This window comes from Sarcophilus harrisii, chromosome 1 (assembly GCF_902635505.1).
Source record: "Sarcophilus harrisii chromosome 1, mSarHar1.11, whole genome shotgun sequence".
Lineage (NCBI taxonomy): Eukaryota > Metazoa > Chordata > Mammalia > Dasyuromorphia > Dasyuridae > Sarcophilus > Sarcophilus harrisii.
In genome coordinates this window covers 454,064,300-454,079,533 of record NC_045426.1, presented here as the reverse complement: position 1 = coordinate 454,079,533, position 15,234 = coordinate 454,064,300, and the positions used below count along the sequence as shown (strand labels likewise).

General features: G+C 32.3%; 1 protein-coding gene across 1 annotated transcript in view; it reads right to left on the bottom strand.

Moving 5' to 3' along the window:
• Window positions 1–1,709: 1,709 nt before the first annotated feature.
• VCPIP1 (valosin containing protein interacting protein 1) overlaps window positions 1,710–15,234 on the bottom strand; it is a 35,418-nt gene continuing 21,893 nt past the window's right edge. The window contains exon 3 of the mRNA XM_031946326.1: window positions 1,710–7,274. Coding sequence (XP_031802186.1) covers window positions 6,406–7,274 — 869 coding nt within the window. The 3' untranslated portion in view covers window positions 1,710–6,405. The remainder of the gene's footprint in view (window positions 7,275–15,234) is intronic.

Here is a 15,234-nt window from a genome sequence, read left to right as displayed (position 1 = left end):
CGGCCAAGCCCTGGGCTTAATAGGAAAAAAACCTCAACACCACAGTCTAAGCATCTTCACATTGCTGCTCTGTAAACTATATACAATGTTATCTTGATAAGAAAATAATTCCTTCAGGTACCAGGAGAATTTTTTGTTTTTATGAGTTTTTTTTTTTTTTTGATTGTTTCACTTTTTAAATGAATGAGGTCCCTGAGGTGATGCTCAACTAGATCTGAAATATATAGTCACAAGGAAAAATGATTTCCTTACCATTATATGTGTGTCTTCTGAGCTGATAGCTTTTTTGGTCCAACTATACTTTCTTGTTGGCCTTTTCCCACTTTGAGAAAAATAGCAGGTTCTTAAGGCCTGATTAACTGGCACAGGCTGATTTTGAATAGGGCACTAAATGGCCAATTGGTAAGGCAGCTAGCTGGCCTAGGTTAAGAGGGCCATAACAAACAAAGCTAAGAGATCCACTTAATGATCTAACCCAGGGGTCCTCAACCTTTTTAAGTAGGGGGCCAGTTCACTGTCCCTCAGACTGTTAGAGGGCTAGACTATAGTAAAAACAAAAACTTTGTTTGGTGGGCCTTTAAATAAAGAAACTTCATAGCCCTGGGTGAGGGGGATAATCGTCCTCAGCTGCCACATCTGGCCTGCGACCCGTAGTTTGAAGACTCCTGAACCCATGCTTCTGACATTTATCGCTATTGTTCTCAATAAGTGAGCTTAACCAGTCATGGGCTTTTCTCTGGTTAGTAGAAAAAGGTAAAGTATTAGTCATAAAACGATTATATAAATTTTTGAAGATACATCAAATATCAGCTTTATTCTAATAATTATCAACTATAAGTGACTAAATAAAATTTTAGGCTTAATGAAATATCAAGTGATTTAAATAAGTTATTTCCCTATGATTGCTACTTTATCAAACATGCTAACTCAACACTATTGCACTATTTATTCTGATGGGCATACAAAACAAATCGGAGGTAGTAAATTAACTTATCAAAAGTTATCACTCAAGTGTATTTTAGAACTACTTATTTAAATAGACAAATGCAGGATTCAATTTAGCTGATTAGGTGGGAAAAACATGTAGCTTAATGCTCTATAGCAACATTCTGAACATTTTTCATGTCTAATTCAGTTTAAATAAAAAATTAACACAAAATTAAAGTCTTTACTTTAAAGCAGGGATTATTAACCTGGAGTCTATTAAAATTTTAAAATATTTTTATAACTAGTTTAATTTAATTTCCTTTGTAACCCTAATTTATTTTATGCATTTAAAAGCATTATTCTGAGATGAGAGCTCAAAAGCTCCATCACAATACCAAAAGAGTTCAGGACACAAAAATGGTTAAGAATTCCTTGCTTTGTAGCATATTGTCTTTGTTATTTGTGTGGTACTTCAGAGCCAGTATTATCAATACTTTATGGCTAACAGTGCTAAACTTTTTTTTGCTCCCGATTTAAAAATCAGGTTTTAAAAATTCAACAATTAAATCTGCATTTAGGAAGAAAATGTTTTAAATATTTGTCTCTTTATAATACCTAACTTACAGAAAAATATAAAACAACCTTTGATGCAGTAACAAATATTTCAGATTATTCAAATAATTTTCATCTATCACATATTAAGGCATAATTCCAAGGAAACTTAAGAATTAAAAATGATTACCAAAATTTGTGAAATGTGGAGAAGGTGGGGAAAAAAGCAGCATGTTTTAACTTATAATTTTAATATAGCAACCAAAGAAAACTCCAAATACTGTACAGTGAAGTGTAATATGGTACACTATATACTGTTATAATACACTATCATTACATTACAGATTTAAAAAACCCAAATGTAATTAATACAGCAATCACAAATAAAACAAATCGAAACGTGCTAGATAACAATCAGTGCTGTGAGGGATGGTGTAACTTCTATGCTAATTTCTTTTAGTCAACACTTAAAGCACTTGCTATCTTCTAAATATATACACTATTACTTCTTATTTATACATATTTTAAATAACATTTTCCTCCAAAAAGTGCACTCATTAGTTCTTGGCAATAATCCTCAAAGTCAAATAAACCTGAAAATACTAATAACCTTTTCAGTCTTTTATTGCTCTACCACAGGCATAAAGGCTCAGAAATGGGATTCTGCATTTTAGAAAGGATGCAAGATCTTAAAATGTAAAATACTAAGTAACTGATATTGACAAGGAAAAATAACATCAACTAAAAAGTTCTAGTTTTCTTTTTCTTTTACATGACAATAATCATGTTAATATTGTAATATAAAAGCATAAAGATTCCATAATTTAAAAAAATTCAATGTCAAATATACAAGTAATGGCATTTTATTCAGTAATTCACATTTTGTATGATTCCTGCTGTTTTGGAACAAAGCTAAAACTCCCACGATTTAATAATCCTAAACATATGAATTAAAACATTTAACACTTCTATGTATTGTCAAAAATGGCAGAACTTGCTAAGCTATCTGGCAAATCTCATGTTGTTAGTACCCTTTGTTATTTTATTCACTAAGCATACATTTAACTATGATGATTTTTTAAAAACCAACAGTTCTGGGTCTTCTGGTCCTCAAAATAATAAATTTTTTATATTAGTAATGATGGGCATTAGGACAAAATAATTTTGCAAAACTCATCTAATCACTAGCAGTCTTATTTCAGAATATCTATTTTATTATTCATTTTAAATTTTGTAAATAATTTTAAAAGGCCATCAGTTGTAAAATTTGGCCCATGGGGGAAAAATAACCCAAATGTAAATTGAGAATTTTTTTTTTCATCTCAAATTCTTCTCTGCAGTATTTTAATAATGAACCAAATCAAAGTACTCTTGAATGGCTTTAAAAACAAAATGATATAATGATTTGAAAAATAAAGATTTTATAATTGCATAAATAAAAAGTTCAAGTCAATGTCAAATTTTTGTATGATTAATATGAGAAGTGGCATATTAACGTTGTGCCTAAAAGTCAGACATTCCTAAGTGTTAATTTATAGGAAAATGTTAGCTAGCAGCTTATATGAGTAGTTAACCATGTAAAATAATACTGTTATAAACTTTTCCATTTTGTAGCTAACAAATGATATATCAGTGATGCTCAACAGATGTCAATACTGACTGGTATGTGAAACTTTACAAATGATATTCCCTGAGGTTCAACGCCCTGAAAAAAAATTATTGCTCACCTTCCATTAAATTTGGTACTTTTAAAATTTCCAAAAAAATCTGCTGTTTTTCAGTCATATCTCAATGGTAAGCAGTAAGGCAGATTTGGGGGATGAGGGAGAACACCAACCAATCAACCCCAATACTGCTGCAAAGCAAAGTTATCTTCATATCTTCCACAGCCAACAACAGCTGCTAAATTTCTTAGCTACTTAGAAACTTCCCAAGGAATATTTAAGCATAGTGAAAAGAAAAACAATAAATTTCAGGCTTTTAAACTTATTCTTGAATGTATTATCTTTTCATAGTTCAAAATTCAGTTAATAATAGATATTTTCCTACATGGCATTGTGCAATTTTGTTGTTATATATGAGTTTTAAAAATTCAACTGGTTTCCCCATACTCATTACCAATATTCTGGTTGTTTTTAGATATCCCTGAATTTGGACCATTAACAACAAACATGATAAGTTTACCTATAAGAAAGATAACTGAAAGGGAAAATATGCAGAAATTAATCTAAAATTTTCAACCAAACTAAACACTATAAAATAAAACTTAGTTTGAAAAGTTAACCTAAAGTTATGGCATAACTTCTAAGAGGACATAAAAATGCAATGACCACTGCAAGACTTTCCAGCTCACAAAGTAAAAATTTGGTGATCATTAACAGTGATTCCCATGCTATCATAAAGGGTAGGACTAAGAGAACAATGTTAAATTCTACAACAATCTATTTGATTATTGTACACGTAAAAGAAAAAGGATGACTGTAATTAAATAGAATGAGACAAAGTAATTATAAAGAACCTCTATTTACTGTAAGATTTAGTGAAGATCTGTCATTTTGCTTATCTTTATCAGGCAGCACCTACACCATCCAAAACCTCAATTGGGGTAAAATCATTTCTAGGAATCTGATCACTTCAGAGCCAAGCTTTTTATTCTTTAAACACAAGAGAGCCCAAACTACTAATCTAATGTCCATACATCAGAGTAATGTAAGCAGCCATGCTGTAGCAACAGAAATTAATAAAATGTCTGAGGTTATGACCAAATTCCTGCTTTGGCTTGTACATTCTGATTCACATTAGATATGCATGAAAACTTAAAATGAGAAGTTAACTTTGTGTTTGTTTTACTTTGTATTCAAACAGGATTTGTAAGTCATCAATCCAAAATACAAAGTCACAAGTGAAGAAAATATTTTTGTGTTAAAGAAAAGGTGATTCTGTGATTTACCTGGAAGCAAGGAATTACCTTGTTAGACAGTTTCCCTGTGGTAAAAGAAGAGGAAATGTACATTTTAGTGACCAAGAAAGCCAAAATAATTATTGTGGTTAGATACTGTAGTCTGTAGATTTATACATAAGAGTTCTTATACACAAATGTGAAATGTTACTTGGTGGTTATATTTCACATTTTATGCAAAAATAGTACATACTATAAAATTATTAGTTATAAATCTCCCTTCAACCTACTCTCTGATCTGCAGAAAGACAAATTCTTCTAAGTAAAATTTAGAAACCAAAAAAACCTGAAAGTTTCCAAATTAAAAAAAAATAAACTTGATAAAATTAACCCAAACATACCTCACTCAGTTTAGTTTTAAAGTGTTCAGATTCTCCAAAATTAAGTGACTTCAAATGATGTACTTTCACAAAGAGAACCTTTTTTTTTTAAACCAGGAAGCATTAAAGTGCCTCAATTCCTTATGATAAAAAAAAAAGATTTTTAAATATATAATAGGATAACCTGTGGATTTTTTCCAAATTAAAATATAATTTTCATGGACCCATTTTACATGTACAAACAGAAAGAGTCAAACCTTCGATGCTCTAGAGGAGAGACTATTAACATAAATTTTGTCTTTCATCTATTCAAACTCAATTTCAGTGAACAGAAGAAGAATGTAAAAGCAAAATGCACATAACAAAATGCAAATTTGCAGGATAAGAGGTAAAATAGTGCAATACCATGTCAGGATAAACATTCTTTGTCTTATGGAATAAGCACGACAGCTGCTTCTCAAGGAAGCTGGCACTAAAGATTTCATGAATACACTAAGTGAATGCCAAGTTGCTCAGGGTATGATGCAGCAAAATTTGCATCACAAATTCAAGTGAAGCCAACAAATAATGATCCTATGGGCACCCAAAAAAAACAACCCTCCCTCCCCAAAAAAAGGAAACATTTCCTGTTTCCAAGAAATTTCAACAAAGACACTTAGCATATACAAGTTAAATACCATTGATCAAATTTTTAGAATAAAGCAACTCATTAAAGAATAATTCTCATTTGATAAGTTCTCTGTGACTGAAAAATTTTGAAAATTGGAGATCATGTAACCTATCTACCATTATCTATTGCACTTCCTACCACAACACTCTCTAACCAACCTTTCTGTGAGATTAAAAAATTAGGTGGCATTTGCCTTGCTTGGGATTCAGCAGACAATATTAACATGCTACCGCTTACTAACAGAGCACCTTACTGGCTGTGTTGATTCAGACAGTAACATAACGGAATCAAATTCACTTTATCATTCTAGAATAGCATTTTTTGTTTTAATCTTGCTCAACTGGCAAAAAAAAAAAAAAACCAAAAAAAACTGTGTATCATTACACCCTATTCCAAGTTATTTTAATCAAGAATACATACTCTTATGAATGTGTTTAAATCTAAGGAAATGTCAGGTTCATATAAAGTGTCTAATATACTGTATTATGAATTTTAATATACAGTTCAGTTCTGGTTGTTCTCATATTTACATAAATGTATTTTTACACTATAATAAATGTCTGGGATAGTTATTTGGAATAACATTAACTTTAACAAATTTAATTTTTGCCCAGTTCTAGCTTTTTCAATAATCTTAGATACTTTTAGCAAGAGAACTTTCACATGTTTTAAGAATTAAGACTCTCATGGAATTAATATTACAAAGAGCTTTCAATTACCCACATCTACAGCAGAAACTCATTCTCAGTGCATCTTCTATAACTAATTTACAGGTAATTCAGAGCCAGCCTGGGCAGGAGTATATTAAAAGCTATTGCCAATCACACACTTGCTATCATGCACTGAATAACAAGATATAATCTTTGAAGTATACATACAAGATTTTTTTTCTTTTAAATGACTAATCATGTATGTGGTCCAGCCAACAAAATTACATATTCACAATAAACATTCTGCCCTTATTAGCCCCTCACTAATCAAGAATGATCCATTGGCTCAGTTGCATTAGTCATGTCAGCATCTTGACTATCCATCTCTTCAGGTTCCTCCACAGAATTTCCTTTTTGTGCTTTTGATCTTGTGGCAAATGTTGTTCCTACTGCACTTGCCACATTTCCACCAGTTGTTTCCACATTCAAATGCTCAGTACCACCAGTTACAGTAAAAGATTCAGGTAAGCCAGCCTGAAAACTCCCAGATTTTGTTGATGAACTTACAACTTCTTTCCTTTGAGGAAAATCAGTTGGTGACTGCTCTGTGTTCTGATCCCGCAAGTGCCTGTCCATTGAAGCCTGGATAGATGAAACCATTTCCTGCAACTTTTTTCGCTGGGCTTCAATCAAGTTAGGATCCAGCTGCCTGCTGTCTCTCATTGTTACTACTCCAGGAGCTATCCGAATAAGCTCACTGTTACTAGAAGGCGCCGTGAATACAGAAGGATCTGGTTTTGCAGAACTAGCAGCAAAATCTGTCCCGGTAGTATGTTTTCTGACAACTGGACCTTCTCTAGATCTCTGCTCGAGGTGGGGGCTACTAGACGCAGTTCCAAGAGAATGCCCTTTTCCTTGGAAGGCAGTCACATTATGAAGTTGTTCCGATTTCTTTTTCACTACTCCACCACTACCTAATTTCAAAAGACCATGTGAGGGACTTGATTCTCGACTTCTTGAAGTAGTCTCTGTTCGAGCCTGACTTACAGCCTCTTTCACTAAATCTTCAACATTAGGACCAATGGGAAAGTGCCCTGCAGTATCCACACACAATTCCAATCTATCTTCGGAAGCATTGTAGACAAAGGTTCTACCAGGAAGATGTGGGAAAGTGCAATGCTTGCCATCAGTCATACCTGTGAAGAGGAGAAAAAAGTCAGAAATTTAATTTCTTCAATTCTTATTTAAAAGATTAGTAAAAAAGCATTGTTACCTCTGAAATATAGTGAAGTTTAACTACATTAACTCAGTAAATGGTCAGCAGCTTTATGCAGCTTTTCTACACCTAGTAGTTGAGAAACCAAAGAATTAAAAGTAACAAGGACATCCTACCATATAGAAAATAAACTTAAAATATTTGTTCATAAGCCTTTTATCTACTTGAAAGAAAAGGAAAAAATGACAAAGGAAAAGAAAAACAATTATTGGGGGAAAATATTAGCTAAAGAACAATTTATAATGAAGATGAACAGACAATTCTCAGATGAAGAAATTGAAACTATTTCTAGTCATATGAAAAGATGCTCCAAGTCATTATTAATCAGAGAAATGCAAATTAAGACAACTCTAAGATACCACTACACACCTGTCAGATTGGCTAAGATGACAGGAAAAATAATGATGATTGTTGGAGGGATGTGGGAAAACTGGGACATTGATTCATTGTTGGTGGAGTTGTGAACAATCCAACCATTTTGGAGAGTAGTTTGGAACTATGCTCAAAAAGTTATCAAACTGTGCATACCCTTTGATCCAGCAGTGTTACTACTGGGATTATATCCCAAAGAGATTATAAAGAAGGAAAGGGACCTGTATGTGCACGAATGTTTGTGGCAGCCCTTTTGTAGTAGGCTAGAAACTGAAACTGAATGGATGTCCATCAGTTGGAGAATGGCTGAATAAATTGTGGTATATGAAAATTATGGAATATTACTGTTCTGTAAGAAATGACCAACAGGATGATTTCAGAAAGGCCTGGAGAGACTTACACAACTGATGCTGAGTGAAATGAGCAGGACCAGGAGATCATTATATACTTCAACAACAATACTAGATGATGACCAGTTCTGATGGATCAGGCCATCCTCACAACGAGATCAACCAAATCATTTCTAATGGAGCAGTAATGAACTGAACTAGCTATACCCAGAAAAAGAACTCTGGGAGATGACTAAAAACCATTACATTGAATTCCCAATCCCTATATTTATGCACACCTGCATTTTTGATTTCCTTCACAAGCTAATTGTACAATAATTCAGAGTCTGATTCTTTTTGTACAGCAAAATAATGTTTTGGTCATGTATACTTATTGTGTATCTAAGTTATATTTTAATATATTTAACATCTACTGGTCATCCTGCCATTTAGGGGAGAGGGTGGGGGGGGTAAGAGGTGAAAAATTGGAACAAGAGGTTTGGCAATTGTTAATGCTGTAAAGTTACCCATGTATATATCCTGTAAATAAAAGGCTATTAAATAAAAAAAAAAAAGAACACAAGAAAAACAAATCCCATTACAAACTAAAAAAAAAAAAAAAAAATTATAATGAAGATGAAGTATCTGAGAAAGTTTACCATATGTAATTCAAGGGAAATATTATTCAATTGTCTAAAATTCAAATTAAATCATTTTTATCAATACATAAATGGACAGTTGCCTAAGACCATACTGGAGAATGAGATTTAGTCTTCTGGCCTACTAAAATGATGTATTCTTGACCAGAGACAATAGGAAAGAGAAACAAAAACAATATTCATGGGTCCATATGCCATTATGTAGATTGTGTATAACATAAAATTTGCTCAGGTTCTTAAAATGAGAAAAGAAAATAGAAACCTATTTATTTGGCAAAATTAATTATATCTAAAATATACTTCTTCCCCATTCAAAAGGAATAGTTTGGGAGATAGGGTAATGTTTTCTATCATGAAAATATTTAATTTATGGAAATTTATGAACCTCATAGGAGTATGACATTGGAGAGGGAGATAAAAGAGAAAAACCATGAATGAAGATAAAGAAACAAGAAAAAATAAGGCAATACGGTGGTAAGAATACATAATGGAGTCTGCCACAAGGCCAATTCACAACAGGGTACCTGGAGCCAGGATATAAAGTTCCTAACAGATAACAAAATTAAAATATCTTCAGCTTTTTTTTTATTTGTTTATTAGTTATAAAGATCTCTCCCCAAAAAAAAATCAGGGAAATTTTTGTTAGTTGAAAATAATAAACATAATTTTAAAAAATTAATGTCAAAATTCATTAACAGAACATATTAGAATTATATTATCATAAATATAAAACTCTAAAAAGGTAAGATGACTCAAAAGGGTTGGGAAACTTTCAAGAATAAAACTTTTCTTTGCTCCACACATACATACTCTGGTCTTGAAATGCCAGCTTACCTGTTGTTCTTCCATTTCCCATCTCTATGATATTGCACTGACACCCCCACCCCCCTCACCCTAAATTTCCTCTTTTCATCTCAGCCTCTTCTTTATCCCTGACTTCTTTCATGACTCAACTGAAATGGCATCTTCCAAAGGAGGCCTTTCTGATTCTTACCCTATCTTCTATCTCCCAATTCCAGGCCATTTGAACCTTCTGCTTTAAGGTGACAGTATATGTATACCTATTTATTTACATGCTGTTTCTGCATAGGCACATAAATTCCTTAGGGACAGAGACTTTTTTGTATTTTTACTGTTCTTTGCATCTCCAGCATTTAGCCCTTATAGTGTCTAGCATATAGTAAACACAACAGATGGTTACTGATTAACTTGACTATGCAGTTCTCCAGAATTCTGATAACAAAGGAGATGTCTATAAAGAGAACAATGTGACTAAACAGAGATCTCATCAAAGGTACTCAGACTTTTGAAGGGCAGTATAAAACATGGAAGGAGGCACAAATATGAATATTAAAAATTATATTTAATAACAGAGGAAAGGCCCCATTGATCCAGGAAGCGAAAAAGAGTCAAGGTTTGCAGTAAGTACTCAAAATAACAACAAAAAAGGATTTCTTCAGCTATACTACATCAAAATGAATATGAGAGAATATATACTTGTTGCAGAAAGATAAGAGAAAAAAACTACTTTATTCCTATTTTGCTGCTGCTTTTTTCTATAAAGGAGAATGATTATCAGACTGGAAATTATAAAATCTGTAAATTTATAAAATTTCAATAGGGAATTAGAATTCAAAAAACATAAAGGAGATAATAAAGTGTCTAACTGCCATTAATGAATATAAGATTTCCTGGTCCAGTGAAAAGTACAAACTAGGTAATGAAAGCACTTGTAGGTCGGTAATCTTTCATGAATCCCAACAACAAAATCAAAAAGTGTGTTGTATTATTTGAAATGGATAAATATCATCTCAAATATTGAGAACTAGGTTTGGCAGAAGACCCTGGATTCAATCCCACCACTGGTAATACTATACTTAGGTGACCTTAAGCAAGTCTTTAACCCCTTTTCCTTACCAGTAAAATGATTTAGTTAAATACATGGCCTAAAGCAATTCCATCTTTATGAGCCTCTCAAATTACTGGCTAGTAAAAATGAAGTCAATCACAGGCAAGATACTAGAATTGTTCTAGAATGGTTCGTTGGTTTGTGATCTGGTAGAGAAGAGGTGATTTCTTAGAGGCCAGCATCCCTTCATTAAAAATTCCATGACAAACTTACCTTGTTTTCTTTTCTGGAAGGGTTACTATACTAATACACTTAGCACTTGGTAGATATAGAACCCTTGGGTAAATCCTGGAGGAGATAACAAGGTAACATCTGAACTGGACTTTTAAAAATGGGCAAAAATTTTTAAAAAACAGAAAGAGAGATTAGTCTAATTATAATGGACAGTGTTAGCAAAGGCAAAGAAAATAGCATGGGACACACATCAGAGGACACTTTTGAACTTGAATCTTCACTTCACCACTTAGCTGCCTCTAGACAGAAACACCAATGCTCTGCTAATGAAACTGGACATCTATTCATTCTGAAAATATAAATAAAGAGACTAAAATATTCACACTCAAAGATTTCACTGTAAGATATAATGTTCTAATGATGTCACTGAAAGAAAAATTCCATAAAAATTTATGTGATCACCAGTACTTTTTAGTAGTAGCAAAGAACTGGAAGCAATGTAGATGTCCATTAAACAAATAAACAAACTGTGGGAAAATGAACGTAATGGAAAATTATTGTACTGCAAGAAAAAACTAACAGCATAAACACAGAAAAGGAAAAACATATTGACTGATACAAAATGAAATAAGCAGTGCCAAAAAAAAAAAAAAAAAAATCCCAACATTATACAATTAACAGCAATGCAGATAGAAAGAAGTATCAATACCAAATATAGTGAAATTTTAAAGATCAACCTAGTCCCCCAACACAGACATATGAGAAGCTATTATCTCCCCGCTAGTCTTGGTAGAGGTTCTGGTCCATAGGTGCAAAATACCGAATATAATACGAAATTTTTTCCCCTAAGAATTGGTCTATTTTGCTCATTTTTTCCTTCTTATTCCTTCTTTTATTTATTTATTTTTTAAAGAGACAGTTTTCTTGGAAAGGAGAGTGAAAATTTATTTTTAAAATATACCTGTATATAAAATATGCCTGTAGAAAAGAGAAATTGACCAAAAAGAATTCAAATTGAAAATGATGAGTGGAAGGGAAGATAATTCATAAAAATCCATTAAGCCAGATAACACAAAAAAAGCATGTATGACACAAAATTACTGAAAATGAGGGGAAGAAATAACTCTTACATATCAGATATCTAAACTAATAATAAAGTAAATTATGTTAACACAAGGCAAATTTAATCTTACAAATTCTGATGATATGTAACTAGACTATGACTATGTTAAGAGTTGCTGTTGTTTGTCCTTCTTTCTCTAAGAGGATCTTGATATCAGGGAGGTGACACCATTGGTGGTACCAATGACACCATTGATACCAAGTGAAGTGGATTTAAGAGAAAGAGGGCTGTGCGAGGTTACCTGCCTCATTTTCCACTAAGTCTGATGGCCAGATGTAGATCAGGACAACTGGAGATGGCTTTTGAGGCAATGGGAGACTTGGGCCTTTTTAAGCTATGGTCCTCAACAGGTCTCAGTTTGACTGAAGCCTCATCCATTCAGTGATTAAGACTAGTTATCAATTGGGGAAAGAATTTTCTCTTTCCCCTAGTCAAATAAATAAATAAAATAAAATATGAGGTTAACAGGGTTTCTGGCCAAAGCAGAAATGACTGCTTTCATTTACATTTAACCTGACTCAATCAAGACCCAAACAATGACCAAATGCGGCTTGGCCTGGGACCTCTAGAGGCTAATCAATGAGAATCAGAGAGGTTTGGATTTAAGGCATAAGGACCATGTTAGAATTTGACATGCAAAAAGTTGATAAAATAGAAGTGGTAGAATAACTAAACCAAATAACAAGATAATATATTCAAGAGAAAAATCCACAAACTACAGAGGCAAAGCATAGTATAGAACATTTGAATGAGAAACAATGGAAGAAGTAATAAGTTATTATGGTGAGACTATTAAACAAAATAAGAAAATGAATGAGTTCAAGAAAATGATCACAAACTGAGATGGAGGCACCTTTTAAAGGGTAAAGATAGAGAATTTCAATTATCCAAGTATCTTCTCAAACACTCCCTTTTTTAATAGTAGAGCAGATGATTAATTCTTGATTTGTTTTACAGTATTTCATTCTTCAAAACATTAAGAAAGTGTATAAAAGGAACTCTTATTCTTAACAGGATTCTGATCAAAGTGACTGCCAAAGTGGAAATGATAGGAACTTTATAAAGAAAAGATTAATCTATCCTAGAAAGTTCATGTCAGATAAAGGAAATGGGAAACCAACCAAATCTGAAACATACTTAAGATTTCAGTCAATTTCAAATTGTTCAGTTTCAAAGAGTTCAGAAGAATAGGTTCCCATTACCTAAAATTCATAAGAAAAAGATAAGAAAGATTGAATGATATTAAGAATGCTATTCTAATGACAATTTCAGTAAAGAGTAATATAATGAGACCAATATGAATATCCAAGGAATGTACACTGATCAATTTAGATTTTTAAAGGACAAGAAGAGAAAATGGAAACAAAGGAAACAACTGAAACTGTTAATAGTATGTCCAGAGGGCTAAACCTCAGAAACAGATGAAGCTAGTAATGAATGCTAAAAACAAAAAAAAAGTTTTTAAAAAAAAAAAGCTATGTTGGAGTCAAGAGTAACATCAGTGAAAGAATGGGACTGCTACTTAGAGGAAACAGATGTTAACAGGTGGAGATAGGGTATTATTTTACGCCCACTTTTTTTCCTAATAAAACCAATAAAGAAAACAAAAAGATTTTACTGGAAGGTAAAAAAAAAAAAAAAAAAAAAAAAAAAAGAGAGAGAGAGAGAGAGATAGTATCTAGTTGATCTCAATTAAGTTTCAAATAAATAGGCTAAAATAAATGTCATATATCGGTTTAAACACAAACACACATCCAAATAAATTAATATCTTTCAAAAACAGAATAGTCCAATTGAATCTAAGCTGCTGTTGGTGATCTTTGAATAATCATGAAAAAAAAAATCATGGAAAAGGAATCCCAAAATTGAAGACAGCTAAATGTCAATTTTTTTTTAAAAAGACAGATAAATTTTTCAAACTACAGAGAAGTGAGCTTTACTGATACCTGGAGGAAATTAAAGAATGTATTTTTAAATTAAAAAACATTTAGAAGTAAAAGTAGTAAAAGTCTTCACTAAGACTCAATATAAATTAATCAAGATGCGGTCAGACCCAACTAATCTAATTTCTTTTTTTGACGGGTTACTACACTAGGGGACTAGGTAAATGCCATATTACAAAGATTTTAGACAACATCTAATAAAGTCTCTCATGCTTGTCCTCTCTTTGTAGATAAGATAGAGAGGTAGGCCAAGTGATAGCAGAGTTAAATGGATTTAAACTGGCTAAATGAACAGACCTAGAAAGTTGTAACTGCAAGAGTTTTAACTAGCAAAATGGAGAGAAGTCTCTACTGGAGCATCAAAAAGATCTAGTCAATATTTTATCAGTGATTTGGATAAAAGCACAAATTATATGTTTATTAAACCTAAAGAGAACAAAACCTGAAGGGGCAGTTAAAAAAACTAAATAACAAGGGCAAGATCCAAAAAGATAAATTTAAAATTATGAAATTTAATGAAATAAATAAATGTAAAACTTTGGGGTTAGTGATAATCCAAGAACAGGATATGAAATAGTGGCTAAACCACAGATCTGTGTATAAACTAAAGCAAACTTAATGGACTTCAAATTCAACACAAATGACATAAAAAAAAAAAAAAAAAAAAAAGCAAATGTTATTTTGAATTTTACTGAGAATCCTGTTGTAATATCCCTGGTCAAACTACATCTAGACTATGGTGTTTAGTTGTGTGTGCCACATTTCAAGGAGGTAAATGATAAACTGGAATAGGAAATGATACTAAGAATGGGAAACATACCAGACAATAATACGAATTATATCTAGTGCCTGCTGCAGGAACTAGAGCTATTTAGCAAAGAAGAAATGCTTTGAACAACTATCTTCATGTATTTGAAGCTCCTTCATATGGAAAAGGAGCATAAACCAGTCTCAAAGGTCTGACTTAAGAATAGATTCTGGAGGATAATCTAAAATTATGTCTAACTGGACATAAAACCATGCATATCTTTTGACCAAATAATAGCAATACAAAGTCTATATCCCAAAGAGATTAAAAAGTCAAAAAGGAAAAGAACTTGTATGTAAAAAAATATAGAGGTGGCAAGGAATTGGAAATTGAGGGAGTATCCATCAACTGGAAAATGGCTGAACAAGATGTTTTACATGATATGCATATGATGAAGATTTTTGAAGGAATACTATTTTACTATAAGAAAAATGAACAGGATGCTCTCCAAAAACCTGGACTTAAAAGAACTGATGCAAAATGAAATAAGCAGAAGCAGGAGAACATTGTATACAGTTAACAACTGTAAATAACTTAGCTATTCTCAATAATACAAATGATCC